General features: G+C 47.0%; 1 protein-coding gene across 1 annotated transcript; it reads right to left on the reverse strand.

The window, feature by feature from the left end:
- Positions 1 to 235: 235 nt before the first annotated feature.
- LOC130484218 (patched domain-containing protein 3-like) lies at positions 236 to 10,044 on the reverse strand. The gene is made up of 4 exons (XM_056857119.1): positions 9,256 to 10,044; positions 5,271 to 5,392; positions 2,826 to 2,971; positions 236 to 1,854 (listed from the first exon to the last, which is right to left on the reverse strand). Exons 1-4 carry the CDS (start codon positions 10,042 to 10,044, stop codon positions 236 to 238), a joined length of 2,676 nt encoding a protein of 891 aa, XP_056713097.1.
- Between the last annotated feature and the right edge of the window lie 4,559 nt (positions 10,045 to 14,603).

The raw sequence follows: 14,603 nt of genomic DNA on the forward strand, positions 1-14,603 counted from the left end.
AGTTAATTATAAATATTGTATATGGAAGCACTTTCCTACACTGCAGAATAAATTAAGTTGGCTAAAAGCACAATCCAACGCATGTTCACAGCGCCAGTCAATCCTAATGTGTCCACTGGGGCTTACCCTCTCAGGTAAGCATGTATAGGATTGCAACACAAGGCACATCAGGTAGCCACTGAACATAATCCTTCTGGTTGGCTTGTTATGTGATACAGAAGCACGTCTGTAAAGCCTAGGTGTTTATAACAGGCAGTTGCGTAACATTGCTTTCAATCCTGGCTGAGTTATCATTGAACTGGCAGTCGATTCGATGCTGTGTGGTTGACATTCTCCCGGAAAAGCCGACAAAGGTTAAAAACACGGGAATAAAAAAGAGACCATGAAAGGTTCCAAATGAAATAACCAGAAATATAATCTTAAAAAATGCTCTGAAAATGTAGGTGTCTGTCGCGGAGAGCACCAATACCCCCACAATGGTGGAAATAGATCCCTGGACCATGGGGTAACCGAGGCGGTATAAAGCGTCCACTGCCTTGTCATTCAGGTTGTGTTTCTTGCTGTTAACAAAGGCATAAGAAATATGAGCTGAGCAGTCCACTGAAAACCCTATGCACATGATAAGGTTGATCATGGATATGGAGTCGAGGTTGACATTCCAATAGGCCATGAAGCCAGTCACCCCAGTAATAACGGAGGCGATAGCAAAAGTTACCCACAACGAGCACAAAGGATTGGGAATCAGCAGCAAAGAAATAAGTAACATGGCTCCAGTAGCAATCAGAACATTTTGAATGGTGTTCTGTGCTATTAAAATTAAGTGATCATAGAATATAAATGCTGGGTGATAAACTATTAGTGGTAAATTACAGTCTGCTGCACGAGCTCTCAGTTCACGCAAAAGATCTCGCTCGTCCACTGAAGTAGTAATATTGATGGTCTGTATGAAAAAACGGGAAGCTGATATTTCCAGATCAGTAAAATTAACATCCCACCGAGACTGCGGATGTTCTCTGAACAGGATAGATAAATTACCAATGAAAGAACTACGGTCACCTATGTTTAGAGACATTCTGTTAGCAGCCTCTTCATACATTCTCAGCCATGACTCTGATAATTTCTTGTCCACGTAGGTTGAGTTTTCCATCACCTGTATGCAGTGCTCAAGATCTGCACGAACAGTTGAATTCCAGTATGGTATGCTTCCGGTAACAACAGCCATAACTCTTGGACCGTACTCTTTAAAATTCTGTTCTTCAAAATCATAATACTGAACGACATAAGAAAAGTCATCGACCAAATTTCGAAGATCTATACCTTCATTAACTTGAGTGCACCCATAAATACTACTACATATATATGTGAGATACAGGACAACTACAGCCACTTTGGTCCAGCTATGCATAAGAAAAGGACCAAAATGCTTTCTAAAGAATTCATTCATAGGATGCTCAAACTCTGCCCCAGTGGACTCATCATAAGATCCTCCCACACAGCACAAGTTGTAAGCAGAACTGCGAGACTCCTGAGTTTCAGTTGACACTTTCATGAATGTGAACCAATGTCTGTTGCTTTCTTCTCTTCTACCATTTAGAGCAAGGACTGCACCTAAGAACGTCAAGTTGTATAAGTAGCAGAATGCGAAGGCCGATCCTGTGTAGATGCAAAATGACTGAATTGATGGGAAGGACGTCGCAATGCCAATGTAGAAGGCTAAAATGTCGGTAAGAGTTGTGATGGTAATAGACACAGCCGCCTCTGCATAGGTGTTAGCCATCCGGTCCTCAACCCTGTGCTTGACTTTTGTCTGTTGCCAGCAGGACACCATGATGAACATGTCGTCAACACCAACCCCTGAAGAAAGAAAAAGGATATTACTAGTTGTACTTTTGCACACTTAGCACAGTTCAAAATTCACATGACCCCATCTATACGAAGGGTGCATGAAAGTACCTTTCTCCACATTCTACTTTAAAATGCAGATAGACAGCAATCTCAACCAGATCTTGCATCTGTTACCGTGTATTTTGAGGGTATGTGTGGTGAAAATTACATGCATATTCCACAGTGAGTTTGGGTGTACTTTATAACTGGCTTATGTGTACTGAAGCAAAAATGATCCCAAGAGTAGCCTGATGTATATGAAGCAACATTTTGGACTGAGAAGTAGTGTGCAACAAGAAAGAATCAAATTTGACTGGGTGGGGGGAGGGACAACTGGAAGAAAATGAAAATGATAGAGGGCTGAAAAAGAAGAAGAGTTGGTTTTTATATGCCGACTTTCTCTACCACTTAAGGGAGACTCAAACCGGCTTACAATCACCTTCCCTTCCCCTCCCCACAACAGACACCCTGTGAGGTAGGTGGAGCTGAGAGAGTGTGACTTGGCCAAGGTCACCCAGCTGGCTTCGTGTGTAGGAGTGGGGAAACCAGACCGGTTCACCGGATTAGCCTCCGCTGCTCATGTGGAGGAGTGGGGAATCAAACCCGGTTCTCCAGATAAGAATCCACCTCCCCAAACCACCGCACTTAACCACTACACCACGCTGGCTGACTAAAACTAGAATCAAGGTTCACAAAAGGTATCCTTAGAAAATGAAGTCTTCTCAGTGGCTACTGATAAGCAAGGTGAGAGGAAGAAATCAAAATGCAGATCAGATTTATGAGCAACATTCAGCTTTGGAGGAAGAGTGACGTTCTGAAGGAAAATCTTAGATTTTTACCTTGCTTCTTAATACACAAGGGTATGATTTGTGTGTGTGTGTGTTTATAAATTCTCTCCACCTCCTGTTCAGATGCATCTATCCAAAGCCTCTCTCACTTACCAAGTGTAAGAAACGGTCCACTTGCCGCTGTGATAACAAAAGGCACTCCACAAAAGAGCAATAATCCGAAACTACTGATAACAGCTAAGCCTGATGACAGCACTCCAAATGCTGCGACCCACACTTTTGTTCGTACACAGTCGAGCCTGCAAAACACAGTAAAAACGATCTGATTGGATTAAGAGTTTCATGGTGCATATACAGATCCATTGCTTCCCTAAACAAAACTAGAGTAGTGCATACAGCTGTTGTATTTAAGAAGAACTTTGTAGAACAGGATTGGGGAACGTCAGGCCCGGGGGCCATTTAAGGCCCACAAAATCATTTGGTCTGGCCCTTCTTGGGTCCTGGCAGATCTCTAGCTCAGAAAGATCTAAGACTGGTGATCCGCCCCCTCCCGCAGACAGGAATAGCTTCCATTCAAGGCGGATGTGAGTTTGTTGTGCCGAGAAAAGGAACCTTTTTCCCCCTTGCAGAAGAGTTATTAACTATGGAGCTGCTAGGACCGCCCAAGAAACTGTGTTAACCCTTTCCCACTCAGGCTGTGGAGAAACATTCCCTCTGTACTACAAGAGAACTGGGGGTGGAAGTGGCGACAATGGAGGGGTTAAAGGGGGCAGGGCCAGAATGCACGAGGGGGGGGCGGGGAGTTCTTAGCCAGTGTGTCCTCATTTCACCCCTGCAGGCGGAGGTAGCAGGAGCCAGCTGTAGAATCCGGCCCGACCATGTGGAGCAGGAGCAACTCTGGTGTGCGGCTGCATGGCTATGCCCAGATGGCGTAACAGACCATCCTGTGCCACCAGGTGGGCGAGTGCGCCACTGATTGGATGAGTGCCTGCTTGTTCACGTGAGGGGGGGTCATCTGGGGCAGCTGCCTGCTTGGGGCTTGGTCAGCTAATGTTTAAGTTGATAATTTTGTATGGCCAGCGAATGATCCTTGTGAATCCACAAGGATTAGAAATAGTTCCCAGTTCTAAAAACTGTGACAATGTTATCACAGGGAGTTCTTGAAGGAGGAAGAGAGAGATGAAATCAGAGGTCTTTTAAAGCCATGGGGGGAAGGGGTCTTTTTGAAAAACAAACAAACAACAAACAGGTTTTGGGGGGAAATGAAATATGTGTAACAGGCGGGGGGGGGATTCCTTCCCCCTCTTAGCTTTAATCCCTCCTTCCACTGGAAAATCTGTTTAGTGTTGGTCTGACCCTGTAGATGGGGCCACATGTCACTATTAACTATATAGATACTTTTCTATTGAACCTAAACTTATTTTGCTGCTTCAACAATATAAAATGCATAACTTATAATATTTATCATATAAAATTGTACCAATGGCATATTTATCGACTTTAAAAGTATAAATGTGTTACAGTGCCATCCTAAGCAGGTGTACTCAGAATCCTACTCAAATGTACTCACTGGCGCTTACTCCCAGAAAAGTGGTATTTGGATTGCACTATTAGTCTTCTGCAAGCAAAACTGCAACTATACCCAATACTTGAGAGAGAGAGAGAGAGAGAGAGAGAGAGAGAGAGAGGTGCAAACTGTATCAGGTACAAATTTATTAGATGCACATACAACACACATCTGTGAAAGTGCGTGAGCTGAATTTCTATCTGAACACATCCCCAAGCCCAATGTCTAGTTGAAAGACCAAGGCAAAGGGTAAGTTCGTAAAGCCTAATAGTATAATATGCGAGACTATATAACATGTTTACAGCTTACAGGGTGCTGAAGTTAAGCTTTGGCTTAATTTATACTTTCCATGGTTCCAGAAGCATGGGTGAATCTGCAGATTGCTCATAATTGTAAACCAGGGTGTTGTTCTTTCCATTCTAGAATTTTGCTAGGACTGAGGTCAATGCAGAATTGTTCTGGAGAGCATTTTTAGACAAGGCTGTAGGACAATGGAATGTTTCAGGAGGGCACTTCTATAGGATTGCATGTTCCACTGACTACTGCATGTATTATCTGACTGCTTTGTCTTCTACTTCTGGAATCCATTTTTTGCATTGTTTATAGTATGTCATGTCTTACACTGATTTTTGTTTTCATTGTTTTGTGATTCTAGGTCTGTTGCACAGTTCATTCGATGTCTTACACTGTCTGACTGCTGTTTTATATTTTGCAATTTGCCTTGAGGCTCAGTGAGAAAGACAAGCAAATAACATTTTAAAAAATGAAGAAGCAATTAAATTAAATTCCCATGCCTTGAAAGTTCCCATTATTCCTCTACAAATAAATGGAGACTATTTGCCAGTTTGTATACCTTAGGGATGTGGTTAAAAGTGCATTGTGCATACTACTGATTCTAATTAACAGAACTATACTTGTGGACTTTCTTTTTTGGAAATTAATTTAACTAACCCGAATAGATGAGTGCACAATGACACGACACTGCTTCCTCTCTCCTCCCCCACCCAAGAACTGAGGAGGAAAAATGTTACCTTAAACAGGATAAGATTGAAAAGCATATTGTTAAAAAATATGTAACAATAAACAAAGGAACCACTTGATCGGTGTTTTTTTCTAATTCTTCCTGTCTTGATACCGAGGAAAAATAGGCCACCTGCAAAGATGAGAAAAAAAGAGAGGGTCCCGTGTTAAATATTATTTCTCTTCATGTGTAAAGAGACTGCAATGTCAGATATCTTATTTGGTCCTAAAAAGCACCTTTTGCAAGAGATGAGTCAAGGCTGAAACACTAGAAAAGGGGAAACGATTGCCTCAACTGAAAATTGCCCTCTTTGGGCATAAAAGACACAAATGGGTTTCCAATCTTTTTCCCCTAAAGAGGCTAAAAGCAGCCAGAGGCCATTTCCCTAAAAACCAGGCTGTGATGTATCTCGACTAAAATGGTTCCAGAAAAATCCATTCCATCCAGGAATGCCACCACTTGTTGAATAAGCTTGCCTAGAGATAGCAACTAGCCAATACTTTGGAGACACTCGGTCCAAAGAGGTAGCCTTCAACTTCAACGGAGGAACTGCCTTCCTCATAGTCCAACCATTTCATGTTAAGAACACAGGAGGGTAGTGATGGGGGAACTAGTGGATTAGCAGTTATCCAGAACACACCACCAGAACTCCTTGGCTTTGTAGAAAACAGTGCGCGTTTATTATGTACAGTGCACAAATAAAAACCATCACGTACACCTACTCCACTATATTTTCCCCCACACAGTAATTATCATACAGACTTATATACAGTACTGCACCAGATACCAATTAGGCCACCTGTAGACCTGCCCACAGTATTGCATCAGCCTACTGCCTAAATCTGGTTTGCTGCAGTTCACTCTGGGACCTGCAAGGCTCTTTCTGCCTCTTGCATCAGCTTAGATGTCCCTGATCTGACAGCTCTTTGACAACTGTCTCTGTCAAACTTATTATGAGCAACTTGTATCTCTGACAGGTAGGGGACGAGTTAGATTGTTCTGCCTCTGAAGGCTGATGGGTCTAACTGAGTTCCAGGATGGATTCGGAGAGCTGAAATGGTTACTCAGCTGATGTTGTTGCAGGGACTGGGAATAGTTATTTATTCAAATAAACATTTTTATGCCACCTTTCCACCCAATCAGTGTCCACAAGGTGGCAAACAAAAAAAATTAACACATCTGAACAATTAAAAATACTATTAAATTATAAAATAACTCAATTAACTTAATTGAGAGCCAGCATGGTGTAGTGGTTAACAGCAGTGGTTTGGAGCAGTGGACTCTGAACCAGGTTTGATTCCCCACTCCTCCACATGAGCGGCAGAGGCTAATCGGGTGAACTGGATTTGTTTCCCCACTCCTACACATGAAGCCAGCTGGGTGACCTTGGACTAGTCACATTCTCTCAGCCCCACCTACCTCACAGCGTTTCTGTTGTGGGGAGGGGAAGGGAAGGTGATTGTAAGCCGGTTTGATTCTTTCTTACGTGGTAGAGAAAGTTGGCATATAAAAACCAACTCTTCTTCTTCTAAACACTAGAACATGATCCTGTAACCACTACTGGGGGTATGCCAGATGAAAGACACTGATAGAGGGAGACAGATAAATCTCCCTGGGGAGTTCCAAAGTTTTGGTGCCACAACCACAAAAGCCTTTTCTTAGGTTGCCACCTGCCTAGCTTCAGATAGCTTCAGATGGCGGGAGCAACCAAACAGGTGGCGGGAGCAACCTTCAAAGATGACTGCAGCGTACAGGTAGATTCATAAGCGTCCTTAAGGTATGTTGGTCCCAGGCTGTACAGGGCTTTAAAGGTCAATACCAGCACCTTGAATTGAGCCCGGGAGGAAGCCAGTGTAGACGGAAAAAGACTTGGAGGGATATGGTCCTTATGACCCAGCCCAGTCAACACTCTGGATTAGCAGCTTTCTGTACCAACTGTAGCTTCTGGACAGTCTTTAAGGGTAGCCCCGTGTGGAGAACACTGTAACACAGGGCATGCATCACAGTGGCAAGATCTTTTCTGCCCACTAAGGGCCACAGCTGGCTTGCCAGCTGAAGCTGGTGAAAGGCAATTCTGGCCACCACTGCCACCTGTTTATTAGGGTTGCCAGGTCCCTCTTCGCCATCGGTGGGAGGTTTTTGGGGCGGAGCCTGAGGAGGGCAGGGCTTAGGGAGGGGCGGGATTTCAATGCCATACAGTCCAGTTGTCAAAGCGGCCATTTTCTCCAGGCGAACTGATCTCTAACTGCTGAAGATCAGTTGTAATAGCAGGAGCTCCAGGAGCAGCCCGAAGATCCCCAAGAATAGAGGATAACCCATTTCCTGGGTCAGACCCCTCTCCCCACCAGCAGCACCTCTGTTTTGTCAGGATTTCCAGCTTGTTGGCCCCTCATCCAAACCGCCTGTAGGCCAAGCGTCCCACAACAGACATTTCTGAACCATACGGACGTGCAATGCCCCTGGGATCCCCAGCCCAGGTAGATGGGCAGGGCCGGATTTAGGTTTGATGAGGCCCTAAGCTATTGAAGGTAGAGCTGTTTAAAAAATTTTTTTTGTAAAGTTCAGCTTCGGCAAAATTCGGCCCTTTTAAATTCGGGCTGTGTCGAAGTCCGAACTCCCCCGCTTCGGATCCCCGAAATTCGGCAGGAGATCCGGAGTTCAGGGAAAAATTCGGCTGGGTCTTTGAAGTGCAGGGCGCGGCGCTCACAACTTCAAAGAGTCGGGAAGGGGGCGGGGGTCTTTAAAGAGCCCCCCCCGCGGGCCTTCACGGGGCTTCCACGAAGGCACGCGGGGGCTCTTTAAACAGATCTGCGCCTTCCAGCTGGGCCCCCCGCGCGCCTTCAGGGAAGCCTGTGAAGGCGCGGGGGGCAGAGGGGTTAAAGACCCCCCCCCTCTTCCCGGGACTCCCGGGAAGAGGGGGGATGGGTTGTCAAGCCCCTCTGCGCTGTCAGCGCAGGAAGCGCAGAGGGGTTTAAAGACCCCCCCGCCCCTCTTCCCGGGAGTCCCGGGAAGAGGGGCGGTGGGTTGTCAAGCCCCTCTGCGCTGTCTGCGCAGAGGGGTTTAAAGACCCCCTGCCCCTCTTCCCGGGACTCTCGGGAAGAGGGGCGGTGGGTTGTCAAGCCCCTCTGTGCTGTCTGCGCAGGCAGGGCAGAGGGGTTTAAAGACCCCCCCCCCCCGCCCCTCTTCCCGGGACTTCCCTGAAGGTGCGTGTGGGGGATCTATTTAAAGCCCCCCCGCACGTCTCCAGGGAAGCTCCCTGAAGGCGCGCGGGGGGTCTTTAAACAGATCTGCGCCTCCCGGCCGGGAGTCACAAATCTATTTAAAGGGCACCCCGCGCGTCTCCAGGGAAGCTCCCTGAAGGCATGCGCACGCAGGGAAAACAGATCTGTGCCTTCCAGCTGGAAGGCGCAGATCTGTTTAAAGGGCCCGAATTCGCCAAATTTATTCGGGAACACCCCAAAGTCGCCGAATTCGACTCCCCGTTTTCTGCCCTTTTTTGAGTTTGGTTCAATCCGAACCGAAAAACTGCCGAATCGGGGGAAATTCGGCTGTTTTTCAGTTCGAACCAAACCGAATCAACAGCCCTAATTGAAGGTAATGGGGCCCTTTATATGCCCAGCTGTCCTTTGTCAACAACAAATTGTTGCTGTTTTTTGTGTTGAATATATGCTATATGGTAATTTATGGACCGAATAGGTGTCTGAAGCCATTTGCACATAACAAAATATGTATTTTATCAAAGTAATTGTTGAACTGAACTACAATTAAAAAGAAGTATATGTAGGTTTTATTTTGTTTGTTTGTTTTATCTTCTGTTTTGGAAACGTACATCCAGTTTTCGTTTTCCTTTAAATGTTTTGGGGGGGCCCGAGAGAGCGGGACCCTAAGCTATAGCCTGTTCAGCTTCTACGTAAATCCGGGACTGCAGATGGGCAGCAGGCAAGAACCCGGTCCTAGCAGATCCCAAAGCTTCCCGCCGGGCATCCCTCGCTTACCCGCACGGAAGCCAGGTTCAGCTCCCTCAGCACGCCGCCGATCCTCCGCAGGAAGCCCTGCAGCCACTTCAGGCTGGCCTCCCGCTGCGCGGGGTCGCCTTCCCGCAGGTGGTAGAACAAGCGCAGCGCTTTGGCGGCCCGGACGGGGCGGCTCCGGCCGCCGGCCGCTCGGGGCCCCACCGAGACGCCCCCCAGGTAGAACCCCAAGATGACGCGCCCTTGCCAGAGGGGGAAGGTGAGGTTGGGCAGCAGCGCCTCGATGCGCGCCGGGTCGTCCCCGACGGCGCTCAGCAGCGGGTTGGGGCTGCTGCAGGCGCCGTCGCTGCGGGCGCACACCTCGGCGTAGGCGTGCCCGCTGGCGCTCAGGGCCCGCACGGCGGCGTCCAGCGCCAGCAGCTCGGCGAAGGCGGCCCGGGTGAGGAGCGTGCGGGCCGGCTCGTGGGCCACGGCCACGAACGAGGCGAAGGTGCCCTCGGTGGTCAGCCGCTGCGCCGAGAAGCGCCGCGCGTCGTCCGTCGAGAAGCGCTCCTGCACCAGGCGCCGCTCCGCCTTGGCCGGACCCCCGCGGGGCGTGAACTGCCCCTCGATGTCGTTCGCCTCGCGGAGGGGCAGCTGCCTGAAGCCGGCGCCCAGCGCGGCCGAGAGGGCCACGGGCAGCAGCAGGAAGGGCCAGGGGTGGGCGCCCACCAAGCCCCCCAGGCGCCGGAGCGTGCGGGAGAGGGGCCGCTCCACGCAGTCCGTCTGGCATCGGCCGCGGCCGCTCCAGGCGCCTTGGGGGTCCCCCTCCATCTCTCCCGGCCGGGTCCCCCCCAGACCTGCCCCACCCCGCGTTCCGCGCACGTTGGAAGGAACGGGCGCGCCCGACCCTTGGAATGCCGCCGCCCGGCGGTGCCATTGTGTCGCAGTGGGAGCGACTCGCGCGTAAAGTTTGAATCCCCCCTGTGGACACGCGAGCTGCGTCGGGAGCAAGGACGGGTCTGGCGAAAATGGATTTTACTATTTTCCTTAGCGAGTGATAGAAACTAGATTTAATAGTTTTATATTTTATATTCAGTATTTTTTTAAAACTGTTTAGACACAGATCTCGGAAGCTAAGCAGGGTCAGCCCTGGTTAGTATTTGGATGCGAGACCACCAAGGAATACCAGGCTTGCTGTGCAGAGGAAGGCACTGGCAAACCCCCTCTCCGTTAGTCTCTTGCCATGAAAACCCTAAAAGCGGTCGCCATAAGTTGGCTGCGACTTGAAGGCACTTTACACACACACACACACACACACACACACACACACACACACGGAAGTCGGGTCATGGGTCACTTTTTTAAGGTGGTGGAGGGTCAGAGGGGTCTCTTAGTTTTTCCAATTTTATATACTATGTAATCGTAAATGTATTGATAAGCTTAACGCACGGTCGCTTTATCCTCCTTTAATCCCTGTTTTAGCCAGGAGCAAACGCACGTTAAATGAAACGCACGTGTTCGATCCTGGCTGAATCCTGGCTGAAACAGGGATTAAAGGAGGATAAAGCGACCGTGCGTTTTTGCCCATAGATACTCTTTTGTATTTTCTTTTTTTTAATAATGTCTTGTATTATTATTGTGTTTGTTTGTTTTTATTTTGTTATAAAAATAAATATATATATATATAAAAAGGAAGCAAGAATGGGTCTAACTCAGAATTATTTATTTTATATTCTTTATTTATATCCCACCTTTCTCCCAATGGGGACCTAGAGCAGCTTACATGCTTCTCCTCGCCTCCTTTTTTTTATCCTCACAACAACCCTGTGAGGTAGCTTCGGCGGTGTGATTGGCCCAAGCTTACCCAGCAAGCTTCCATAGTCTCCCAGATTCTAGTCCTACCCTTGAACCGCTACACCATGCTGGCTCCTACTCCTAATGGGACCTCCTCCCAGGAAAGTGTTCTTTGCATCGGGTTTGAATGTTTTGAACAAATAATTTTTTGAATAAATACATAAATCCCATTGATTTAAACAGAATGGATGCCTTTGTGATACGCCCAATTTAGCACACAACCACTCTGGCTGAGGTCTAGATTTAAATTGACCACACGATGGCACCAAACACTCAGCAGTAAAAAAACATTCATGTTATTCAGGATGGTCTGAATTGTTTTCTTTCACATTTTAAATGTGAGTGTTTATGGCACATGGTTAATTTAGCGAAGACAGGAGACAGAGTGGAAAAACAGAAACATGTCACAATTCAGGAGGAAACTTTAGTCAGATCTAATCAACATCAGCCGTAACTGAAGAACATTCCCCGACCCCAAGTTTGAAGAACTAGAAGGAAAATAGGTTTGCAGAGGCAGGCAATGGCAAACCACCTCTGAACGTTTCTTGCCTTGAAAACCCTATGGGGTCGCCATAAGTCAGTTGTTAACCTGATGGCAAAACAACAACAACAGTTCTATTGCTGTAGGGGGCATATGGGGGCAGTACGCTCCCTGCAGCTATAGGTCTGTAGTTATAGATGTGAGTCCCTGTAGATAAAAAAGTAATTTTTATTTATTAACATTTGTGCCCTGTCTTTCTTCCCAATGGAACCTCAAAGCAGCTTACATCATTCTGCTCTTCTCCATTTTATGCTCACAACAACCCTGTAAGATAGGTTAGGCTGATATTGTGTGACTGGACCAAGGTCACACAGGAAGGTTTCATGGCAGAGTGAGGATTTGAACCGGGGTCTTCCAGATCCTAGTCCAATACTTAACCACTACATCACACTCTCTCTCAATAGTTAAATGAACCACCTGATGTCTGTGTGTAATCGCAATCAATGTGGCTTTGAAGAGAAGGGCTGTCTACCAGACTAAAAATCAGAACATATTTCCATATGAACATTAAACATGCACTAAATGTAACGCTTAGTTGAGCTTTTAGTGCCAATGATTGCCCCATAGTTACCACAAGCACTAGATAGCTAATGGTGTGCTGTGCTGACAATATATGGCTCTTTCTAAGATTTTCATGTGTGCCTACTTGTGATATCTACAGCACACATAAATTGGAGATGGGAGGCAGTTAATTTGCATGTGATGCTTTCTTTTTTAGGCTGATAGATAGCCCATCGCCCTGACCTGGATGGCCCAGGCTAGCCCGATCTCGTCAGATCTCAGAAGCTAAGCAGGGTCAGCCCTGGTTAGTATTTGGATGGGAGACCACCAAGGAAGTCCAGGGTTGCTGTGCAGAGGAAGGCACTGGCAGACCACCTCTCTGTTAGTCTCTTGCCATGAAAACCATCAAAAAGGGGTCGCCATAAGTCGGCTGCGACTTGACGGCACTTTACACACACACACAGATAGCCCATCACTTCAAAGCCACGTTGGTTGTGATTACGCACAGATACCACATGGTATATTTATTTACTTCATTTATATCCTGCCTTTCTCTCCAGTGACTTACATAATTCACCTGTTTTTCACTTGTCTCACAACAGCCATGTGAAGTAGGTTAGTCTGAATGTGTGTGACTGGCCCAAGGTCGCTCAGTAAACTTCCACAGCATTACGGGGATTCGAACCTGGGCCTTTCAGATTTGAGTCCCACATTCTAACCACTACACCACATGGGCTCTCACTTAGTGATGTGTGAAAGTACGACTATTAATGCAATAAAATGTGAAATCACCAGGCCCCAGCCTATACTGGATCCCCCATGACAGTATCTGGTCCTGCCTTTTAAGTCTCAAGGTTCAGGATATAGGGACCCGGCAAACCTACCCCCCCCCCATGTACTCATGTTGCCTCACCCATCACATTTCTGGCTTTAGATCTGTTTAGCTACTTGTAATGACTCTGTTATAGGAGAGAGAGCCAGTGTAATGTAGTGGTTAAGGTGTTGGACTAGGACCTGTTAAGTAAAAAAGGTAAAGGTCCCCTGTGCAAGCACCGGGTTAAACACAGGTTCAAATCCCCACATGTGCCATGGAAGGTTGCTGGGTGACCTTGGGCCAGTCACCCACTCTCAGCCCTGATCCTCCAAGACCTCCAATACCAGGGTCGTCATGTGGAGGCAGGCAATGGCAAACCACCTCCAAATGTCTCTTGCCTTGAAAACCCAATGAGAGGTCGCCATAGCTGAGCTGTGACTTGACGGCAAAAAAACAAAAGACTGTTGGTTTCTTGGACCTTAAGTTCTGTGACTTATTTGATTTTAAGGCTTTGTTCGCACATTAATCTAGTAAAAACCTAGTACAATGAGAAAGCAGCTGGGCTGTAACTTTTCTCCTCGATGTCCTGTTGCAAGGGGCAGTTATGTGGGGAGGCATTTAAAGTTTCTCTCATTTGCATCCAGACGATATCGCCTCATAGTTATACCATCCTGTCCTGCTCCGTAAGTAGACCAGGTTGTGAGTTCAACCAGAATCAAACATCAAAGCAATTCAATGTTATAATTGCCAAGAGACGTTAGACTCCACGTGTCTTTTTATATCCAGTTTCTGCTCTTTGTTGACCCTTGACCATTGTAATGAGGATGAAAAGTACCTGGGCTGCTGAAGTACTGTTGGGTCAGGGTCACACCCCTGGTGGAATTATTCCCAAGACTTGAGTCACATGGATCAGTGGGGACCCACGTGGCCGGCACAGTAATTCAAGAGCCAGTGGAGGAGGAGGAGGGGAAGGCACGGTGTGCATAATATAGTGCTTGCACCTCTGTGCTGCCTATTCAAACCAATGATCAGCTCATACAATAGTAGGGGTAGAGCCACAACACTTGCATTGGAAGAATCAGGGTCCCCTTCCCCCTTGACCATTGCTTGTCAGTGGTGTCCCCCTTTTCCTAGACATTATTTATCGATGGCAGTCTGGCAGCATGCTCTGTTAGACAGACTGCAATGACCCTACTCAGCACAAGCAAAGTGACTACAAAAAAGGATATGTTGCAGTGGAAATAATATTCTTGTGAATTCATCCCTAAAGTGTGAAGCATTAGCTGTGATGTTGCTACCTCTTATTGGGGTGGGTAGAAAGGAGCTCCTCGTCCAGCAGAGTCTGTTTTTAGTAAACTTCTGTGAGCTATTTTCGTGTTCCCCTTCCTGTGTTTTTAGGCATTATCCACCTTTGTACACTGCCTTCCTAATTTAAAAAAATTACTGCAGACTGGCAAAAATTAGTGCTATAAGCATGGGCCCATTTCATCTAGGACCCTTTGCGCAATACTGTTTTGCAATGATCTATTGTGTCCTGTTTGTAAAAGTTGCAGAGGAGGTGGGAGGGGGGGGACTTTAAATTTGTCTTCAGTCTTACTTAAATTAGGTTTTCTGCAGAAATTTTGGCAAAGCCGGGCTTCAGAAATAATAAGCCCTGTTTTCCAAGAGCAGTTTTCTTTG

Source organism: Euleptes europaea, chromosome 11, assembly GCF_029931775.1.
Source record: "Euleptes europaea isolate rEulEur1 chromosome 11, rEulEur1.hap1, whole genome shotgun sequence".
Taxonomy (NCBI): Eukaryota; Metazoa; Chordata; class Lepidosauria; order Squamata; family Sphaerodactylidae; genus Euleptes; species Euleptes europaea.

Coding starts and splice junctions, on each gene's coding strand:
- LOC130484218 (XM_056857119.1), bottom strand. CDS start 10,044: ATGGAGGGGGACCCCCAAGGCGCCTGGAGCGGCCGCGGCCGATGCCAG. Junction 5,393..9,255: donor TGAACCTGGCTTCCGTGCGG/GTAAGCGAGGGA, acceptor TCATCTTTGCAG/GTGGCCTATTTTTCCTCGGT. Junction 1,855..2,825: donor TGGACCGTTTCTTACACTTG/GTAAGTGAGAGA, acceptor TTCTTTCTTCAG/GGGTTGGTGTTGACGACATG.